The sequence below is a fragment of the Octopus sinensis genome, unplaced genomic scaffold, assembly GCF_006345805.1.
Source record: "Octopus sinensis unplaced genomic scaffold, ASM634580v1 Contig14024, whole genome shotgun sequence".
NCBI lineage: Eukaryota > Metazoa > Mollusca > Cephalopoda > Octopoda > Octopodidae > Octopus > Octopus sinensis.
In genome coordinates, this window is record NW_021833079.1 from 73,117 (window position 1) to 82,765 (window position 9,649).

At 37.5% G+C, this 9,649-nt stretch overlaps 1 protein-coding gene across 1 annotated transcript; it reads right to left on the bottom strand.

Annotated features, from left to right (window-relative positions):
• Positions 1-4,816: 4,816 nt before the first annotated feature.
• LOC115230004 lies at positions 4,817-8,911 on the bottom strand. Its single transcript, XM_029800253.1, has 2 exons — positions 6,602-8,911; positions 4,817-4,885 (listed from the first exon to the last, which is right to left on the bottom strand). Exons 1-2 carry the CDS (start codon positions 8,909-8,911, stop codon positions 4,817-4,819), a joined length of 2,379 nt encoding a protein of 792 aa, XP_029656113.1.
• Between the last annotated feature and the right edge of the window lie 738 nt (positions 8,912-9,649).

The window sequence follows — 9,649 nt, forward strand, 5'->3', positions numbered from 1 at the left end:
GTGTTTAATTTTATATTTTTACATTTATTTTTTTTCCTACAAAATTTTTATTCTTTAAATCAAAATTTTTTGGAATGATGTTTCACATATTTTACCTGCCCTGCTGATAATGTAATCCAAAGTAGTTAATTTGATATTCTGGCTATAAATAGACACCTTACCATTGGGATTTTATTGAGATTGGAAGTAAAATAAAATCCAATTGAAATTTAATATTTTTGGATTTTTGGTTGAGCCAAAGGCACGGGATCAGAATCACTGATAAAGAAATAAATTCAGCCAGCAGCCTCATAATTGAAGCAAGTCGTTTTTATGAAGAAAGTATAGAAAATAGGGATAAGGAGCCTTGACTAATTTGGTGATGGATAATAAAGTAGTGGTGTTTGTTACTTCTTCCTCTAAAAGGAGAAAATTATTTTTCAGCAGATAACGAGCGGATAAAATTGTAATGATTAGTTAATTGATAACTTTTTAATAATGTTTGGATTTTTTTAGTTTTTAAACTCAGTTAGCGTTCTGTTATTGCTATTTGATTTATTGAATACTATCAAATTAACAACCATTAATTTGTTTTTAATCGAAATAATTAAATATCTACGTTTTTTCCATATTAATACACTAAGGGAGCATCACTTGGAAATCGTCATCGCTCTTTTCCTCAGTTTTATAATTTCTAGTACCCTCCACTATTTATTATATTATATACTTACACTCTAGGGAATCAGAGTGACTGGCCGTGAAATTTGATCTTTTTTCGTTACCACTTTGTCCCCTATTAGAACTTGAGCCTGCAAGTTATTCATATCAGAATACGTTCTTCTTCAGTCCCGACACTGTGACGGTGTAATTTGTTAGCAGAAATTGAGTCCTTGTTATTTTTTATATACAAAATAACTCTGCGACGCTGTCTTTCTCTGCATATTTTATCCAATCGACTGGAATATTCTTGAACTTCTGAAGGATCTATTTTCTTGGCAATTTGAACAATGTTTGAGAGACCTAGTGGTATGAAAGACGTTAATCACAATCTGTGTTATTTGGAAACTCTTCATGAGCTGTCTTAAGAAGCGAATATGCCTGTTGCTGGTTCCCCATTTGGAGATAGCAATTTGCTAAGCAGAGATACCAGTGAATTTCTTTTGGACTAATAAACGTTTTAAAAAGGTAAAATGAACTTAATTCGCAACGCAGTCTCAAAGTAGGATACAGCTCTTTCTGGGAGCTGAGAGTCAATAAAAAAGTCTCCAATCCACTGAACGATTTTTGAGTTGCCTGGATAACATTTATAAGCCTTAACATTAAGACCAATTAATACGTCCGAATAGTACTGAAATGCATGTGCCCTGTCTCCCCTGGCTTCGTGTATCTCGCCCAACTTTTCCAGGACTGAGGCGTCGTTGGGTACTATTCCAATTAATTGGATGAACCAGTCTAGAGCGTGGTCGTAATCCTGAACTTGGTAGTATCTATGGTCATAGTTAAGAATTATTACATGTCTGCAAGGTGGTAATATACTTGTGGCTCATTCGGGAGTATTCCTCGAAGTTTAAACGCATATTCAATGGCACGATTGTAGTCCTTCTTGATTTTATATACAATTACTAAATGATTATTTAAAATTTTAAACTTATGTTGAACAGTGCTCCAACACAAAATGGATCGAATTCCTGTGCCGAATGATAATATTTAAGAGCAGTCTCGAGATCTGCGCGTGCAAAATAACAGTTCCCTTTATTGACAAGAGCTGGAATATTGAGGATCAAAATTAAAACTATTTGGATTCAGCTTGTCAGCTTCTAGTGCAAAATCAGCATATTTTTCTGCTTCTTCAACATCTCCGTTCTATTCAAATGTCATATATAATCAAACCAAAAAATATATGAAGGATAGATTACAGGATGCCGTCCCAGATGACCTAGGGTCAGATTTTTGAAAAGATTTGAGGATGTCAATTGCCTGGCTTTACATGGGAAAGTAACCTTTGGAATATTATTCTTTTTTAAGTGGAGAAGTGCGGTGTCAATAACAAGTTCATTCACTAGTCGGTTACTGTTAGAAGTCATTTTGGCCTGCTCAATGCACCTGAGATAATTCTTTATTGTAAAAACCAATTATATCCTATTTCGTACTCCCGTTCGATGACATTCGAGATTAGTTTGGCTGATCTTTTTATCGATGTCATGTCTCGTTGTTGGCAGGCGATCTCATACTTTGATAATTCGTCGTTTTTAATGACATTAAGAAGCAACTCCAATTTTTTATCTCCGTTCTAAAATATAATTTTTGTGTTTCACTGTAAAATAAGATGAATATTTGTCTGCGTCGTTTGATTTATAAAAACTAAGAAGTTGTCGAAAGGCCATTCTTATTCCATCTTTATCTTCCATTAGGTAATAGCAGATAAGGAGGTTAAATGAAGCTTGTAGATCTTTCTTTTCTAAAATGATGTGCTCAAATGTAGAAATAGCTTCAGCAAGTTGTTCTATTGTCATAAAGCTTATTCCAATGTTTATCATTATCCGTTTTCTATCAGGGATTGATTTTTGGTATGTACCTCAACTGTCTGTGATTCTTGGGGATCTGGTCTAAAGCCATTCGATACATTTTTATTGCATTTCGATAATCTTTCATAGTGAAATAAATATTTCCCATATTTACTCTAAGACGACCTTTTATACCTGACCAAAAATTTACCTGCAGAAATATATTTCTTGTCACGAACAATGTTGCTATATGTGTTGAGAGCTTCATTGTAAAGTCCATTTGATGTCAATTGGAGAGCCAAATTAAGATTGACCTGAATCCTCAATATCTAAAAACTCACAGAAAAACTGATGTCAAGATTTTGATCATAATTCTGATCTTGTTCTCTTAATTTTTGGAGTTGTTTTTCGTATCTAATCGCTTCTCTTGCCTTTTCCAGGGCCTGTTGATAATTTCGTTGTTCGCTTGCATAACAAGAATCCAAAATAAGAGCCTCGATTTGAAGTTCTTGTTTTTTTATTTTAACATCCAAACTTAAAATTGATTTACTTAGGAAACCTTTCACTGTCTTCCTTTCTCTCTAGTTGGCTTATTGTGTTTATTTTTTTCTTCTGACCGTCGGTTGTTGCTAAAATTTTAATTTAGTGGCATGCTGACTTTGATATGAAGACTTGTATCCTGCGCCAGCAATTGCCGTTATTGGTCTAGAGTCCGCGTTCATATTTCTAATTGCAGTCATCCTGATTTGCCGTTTTTGAACAGTCTGTTGATTTTTAAAGAATATTTTTAAAAAACGACAGATTAATCGATTAAGTTCTTTCATAAAAGTTTAATTAATTCAATTATTTAAATTTTAATACATTTTTTTCCAATTGAAATTCATTTTGTTCTTCAAAGTCGTAGATATCTTCATACATTTAGCTTGCTTTGATAACTGATATCTCCTTAGAAACAATTCTGAGAATAATCTTTAATTAATTTTTTTTTACTATTAAAACAAGAAATTAATTTAAAAAAGCCTAACACGTTTAATTAATTTGAGAAAATCTTGAATTGTCTAATTGATTAATTATTCTTGTGCCATTGATCTGCCATAATGAAGAACCCAAATTTTTCAAAACAAAAAATTGCCACTTAGCCCCCAAAGTCACGCCGGAAGAAATAAGATAATGATTATACAGATCACCTCATCAATTACTCCACCTCAATAGCTATAGTCGCGGATAACCTCCTTTCCATTGTTCTTTTTTAGTCCACTTACAAATTTTATTACTAAAATTAAAAAAATAATTATTAGACCATTAGTTAAGATTGAAATTACTGGGATGGTTAAAATAATCAAATTTAAAATATATATTTTAAATACTCGAAATTACAAATATCGAACAAACTCGGACTCTTGCTACATATGGTATACCTGTATGCACTTGATCGTCCAAAGTGGTAATTAATATCAACTTTGAAGAATATGTTGCAAATAATCTCATATTTTAGCAAGTAAAATGTAATTGAATGGATTCTAAAATGCTTGTATATCAGATATTACCATTTTTAACAGTTTTATTAAAAATTGGTAACTTATCAAATATATTTTTAGTCTCCAGTAGTGGCCAACAAATGATATGCACTAAAATGGAATGCTATTTTAATCCACAAAAAAATATGAATAGAAAGCAAGCTGCTGAATTTTGTCAAAAATATGATATGAGTTTGCCATATATAACAACTTCTGATGAAAATAGTTTTCTTCACAGTAAATATATTTATGTTAGTTTAAGATTCGTTTGTGGTAAAATACAACACTGATTTGTGGATCGATACAAAACCAAATGTTTATTTTCTGTTTGTTTAAAATAGATGGAATATTCAAATTGGCAAAATGTTAGAGACAAGGATACTTCCTGTGCTATAATGAACGATTGTGGGAAATGGGAATCTATAGATTGTAACATGGAAAGGGCGGTTGTTTGCAGTTCAAATAGTTTTGCTCATTTCTCATTGTCTTTAGGAGAAAGAGTTCGATGTAATTGTGGTAGTCAACATTCTAATTATTGCTACTTATATTTCAACGAAAGTTCTACGCTAAAAACAGCCCAAGAAAAATGTAAGAATATTGGTGGAAAACTTTTGACGATAAAAAATCAGCCAGAAAATAGTTATATTTATGGTTTTATTTGTATCAATATCATATAGGCCAATTCATGGTGAGCAATGAAAACAATATTATATTAAATATGATGAAGATAGGGACTTCTTTTTTGGAAGAGACGACGAAAGCAAAATTGGTTAAAAATGACTATATTTATCTTAAGTTGTACTATGCATGGGGACGCTATGAGCCGAGAATGTTCAAATGTGTCGAATTAAAGGGGTGTGGATACTGGAAAACTATTCCATGTACCTCAAAAAGAAATTATATATGCGAATTTAAAAGTTCATTTGATTATATATGTTTTTAGTTGGAAACGTAACAAGTTGCCATAAAATAAATACGAAAACTTAATCTAACTATTAATAGACACTTTAAAATACTAATAATATAACATTCATACTAACTTCATTAAAACATTATTGAAAACTAAATTTTTTAAATCAATACAAACAAAGAAATTTTGCCCCTTAAAAAATTGTATTTTTAACTAAAAAAAAGCAAATTTGGAATCAGAGATTGTTAAGAAGAGAATGGATTTTAACTTTTCTAATAAAAAAAATTGCACTATTATAGGATTTTAAAGAATATTTTCCTCGGGAACCAAAAAATAATATAAACTCAACCTTGTTTTTTTGGTTAAAAAGATCATCTAAACACTCCAATTTCGGACAAAAGCTAACTTTTTAGTTTATTTTTTTATAAATCAGTTATTTCACTTTTTCCTTAAATGCTTTGATCTGACTCAGTACTATGTTTTTCAATCTCATAATTTATTCATAATTTCATACTGGGCAGTTTTTCATAGATTAGTTACGATTTGGAGTTATAGTTTTTGTTACTTAACAATTTGATGTAATGTCTTAATACATCCATAAATCCTGCCTTCAATGTAATAAAGTGAACTCTAATTAACCTGAGGGGCCTAATTTGACCTGCGAGGGCTTAAAAATGATCCGCAAACGAATTGTATAATAATAAAAAAATGGGCCCGTCTACAAAATGTTCCAACTAACATGACCGATGAGCAAATATATTATCTATTATTAAAAATTAAATAAAATAATTACACCCCTCGACAAAAAATTTGGTTATTCGATCTTTCCTGCTTTTATTCATTTAAAAACGAATAAATTTTGAAAAAATTGAACCGTAAAATTAAGCTAGTATTTAGAGTTTGTGTTAGATCAATAATCTTTTCTGCTCAATGTATTTTTGAATTATTACCGACCCAAAAAAGAAAAATTGTGTATAGAAAAAAATTTGAAATAAATATTACTTCAACTCAAATTTGGAAAAGGTAAATTGTGATGTTTTTTATTAAGAAAGAAACTAATTAACTAAGTAATTTTACTAACTAAGTCCAGAGCCTTCGAAGTGAGCAGAAGGCGGCACTCCACGCACCTCCTCCCCTTCTTCCTCCTCTTCTCTGGCACTGTAGACCTTCGAGAAGGTGCAGTCCAGCGCCTCTTGCTGACTAAACGTCAGGAAAGGGCTGGATCGGCGAGCATCAAACGAGACACTCTCCAGAGTCCTCTTAAAAACAGTTGACTGTATATAAGCCTGTAGAGACTTATCTACATCCAACTGTTTTAAGTACCGCTTGTGGTATTTGGTGACCAGTCCATCCCATGTCATCACACACGGGATGACATGGACTTTGCACTGGTGCATCAGTCCTAGCTCGTTTGCAAGGAGGTCATACTTCCTTTTTTTCTCCACTTCCACTATCTGCAAACGGTCTAAGCACGTGATGCCCACCTCCACGATAACAATCTCCCCGGTGACCTTATCGTGGACCACAATGTCGGGTCTGTTGTGCTGGACAACAATCGAGGTGCGTATGGGGGTATCCACCTTAATGCACACCCTCGAGTTCTCACACACCGATTGAACTCGATGGGTTCGCAACTTTCTGGACCGCCTCAAGCCGTACTTATTGCAGAGCAAAAGATGGAGGGACCTCACCACCTCGTTATGCCTCCATGTGTAATCATGGTAAAGCATACTCCCGCACTTCGTGGCTAAATGGTCAACGGTCATTGCCTTACTCTTACAGTGGTTACACTGTTTCCGTTGACCATTAAAAAAGTTTCTATCCTGCAAATATGAGAACAACCCTTCTGATCGGGGAGAGTTATTCCCATATTTCAGCCACGTAGATGACGACGATACGTCAATGTGCGGGTTGTCCAGGCTGCTAAAGAGAGTCTTGTGAAGGACTTTTAAGTTGATCTTTTTAATTAAAGACTCCTTTTGAAGTTTGATCAACTCCTTCACATTAACTTGGGTAGCACCTAGACCATACTTAGCCGACACATAGCCTTTTATGGTCCCTAGGTGTGTACCACGCGCTTTTTCAGCAGCAAGGATGGCAGCCTTCCTTTGGGATACACTCGACCCACTCCACAAGGTGTCGTGCATCTTAGTAAGAATTCGCTCACTTAAGTGTACGATGTTACTCAGTCCACGTCCTAGCTGCCCGCGAGACAAGTACAATCTCTCCTTATTGCTTGCCAACACGTGGACATGATTCTCTCGGAGTACTCTTCGGACAATAAGGTCCATTTCATCGTACTCACTCGGCTCGAATTCGATCAGGCCAACGTAGTAGTTTAGCAATGAGATGGCATACTCGTTCAAGGCATGAAATAAGTTCCGTGCATTGAGCCGAGTCTTACATAACATTGCCGCCCTACTACGCACACCCTCCACTACACACTTTCTCGTTTCGGGTGTGATTAATGAGGCTGGACTCTCAACCACACCAAGATACTTATATCCTTGGTGTTCCTCCAAGACTTTGACTAGGTCACCGCACACAGGGGTGTTAGTCGCCGACTTGTCGTAGTTGAGCTCCAACCCCACGGCCTTCATGAAACCTTTCAGGACTTTACCCATTGAGTGGAGGATCTCTGAAGACCGAGCGAACAGCTTAATGTCGTCTATGAACATGAGATGGTTGGTGCTAAAACACCCTCCTTCATGTTCGATCGACATTTGTTCGAATTGGGCAGTGAGGACTCTACTCAACGGTTCTAGGCAGAGGACGAACAGCAGCGGAGACATGCTGTCGCCCTGTAATATGCCCCTCTCTAGTTTCACCTCGCCTATATCGCATTTGTTGTAATTTAGATGCACGTTCCACCTGTCCATCACAGTTGCAACAAATTTGATAAACCACATTGGCAACTTAAGCCTTCGCAGACACTCAACGAGGTAGGCATGATCAACCGAGTCATATGCCTTCTTCACATCCACCCACATTGACACTAGTGAGTTTCCGTGGGCTCTCGCGAGGCATTTGTTGATCAGTGCCTGCTCCTTAGCTCCCTGGCAATCCCGCCGAGTACCTAACTGGTTCTCGGACAGAATCCCATTCACCTCCACGAAATTTCTGACCTCAGTAGCCACCACCTTAGTCATCAACTTGTACAGGTTGGGCATACAGGTTATCGGACGATAATCTGTCGGAGCGGAAGGGTTATCTACTTTAGGGATCAAATAAGTGACCCCAGTACATAACCACTCTGGAATCGAGCCAGGGTCTAGTGTAAACTGTTCGATTGCTCGACACATGCAATCATGGATAGGTTTGCAATTTTTAATAAAGAAATTATACACTTTATCGACCCCAGGTGTCTTCCAGTCAGAGAGACGGGTTACTGCTTCATCGAACTTCTTGCGGATGTCAGGGACACCACAAGACTCGGTCATCAAGGGAGCATCGGGTCCACAAAACGGAAACGACACACCCTTGCGAGGACGTGCTTTCCACATACTCCCCCATGTGTCAAGCATTTCGGCCTTTTGCTGGGTACCCTCCTTCGTCTCTCCGTGCAACCGACGATAGAACGACCTGCGATTAAATTCAAACAGGTTGTTCTCCCGCCTGCGCTGACACCGAGACTCATGAGTTGAGAGCTTCTTCTGATAAACGAGAATCAGCTCCTCCCTCTCTGCCCGGACACGCCTCAACTCGTTGAGGTCCCATTTGGCAGCTCGTTCCCGACGAAGTAAAGTACGCACCAAGGGGGGAGTCTTGCCCTTGACCCCATTGCTCACATTCAAAATGTGCCCAGTCAGCGCTTCCAGCTCGGCTTTCCTTGCGGCTACTTTTGCGGCAATGTTTTCTCTCCATCTACTCTTTGGGGCAGGCCTCTGAGTGATTTCATCATAGGTTGTCTGTGCCGAGTACAAATAAAGAGAAATCTCGTCCATTGTCTCCGGAGGCTCACGCACGATCGCGTAAGCTATGGCACGATTGATGCAACCCATCACGTCACTTCTGAGTTGCCACCGAGGTATCTTTCGGGTCACTCTGCGGTCCGCAAGGGGGACAACACGATTCGCAGAGATATGCCTACTAAATATCTCCTTAACCTGCAAGAGTAGCGATAACTCACTACTCTGGTGCTCGTGTTGTTCAGAACACGGGGGGCATCCTGACGGCGTAACCGCAGCGGCAGTCCTCCCCCGCGAGCCAGGAGGAGGGGTCTTGGCCAGCTTCTTCAGTGCATCTAACGATAGGTTCGAGCTAAAGCGTCGATTGAAACACTGAAGCAGGGTAGGCCACCCATTTCTGGGCATCCTGGAAGCTCTTCCCAACACTTGGGAAAGGGCGGATTTAACCCAGTCCTCCCGGGTCGTGCACTCGATCCCTTCTGCAATGGCAAAGACGATGTTCTTGCCATCGGACGTCTGTCTCTCCGATGCGGTTGTCCATCCTGCTCTAGGTATATTATTATTAATAATATTGTTAGTTTCTTGTTGTCCAGGTAGAGCACACATCGAGATAGTAGCACGTTGCATAACAGACTAAATTGTGATGTAATAAGAAATTAGGGAAAGTCATGGTATGGGGTTGTTTTTCCTATCGTGGGGTATGCAATTTGGTATTTATAGCAAGACGCTTAATTCTGCAAAATATCAATCTATTTTGATCAATAATTTGCCACATTCTGCACAAAAAATGAGGTTTGTTGACTATATTTTTCAACATGACAACGCTCTCAG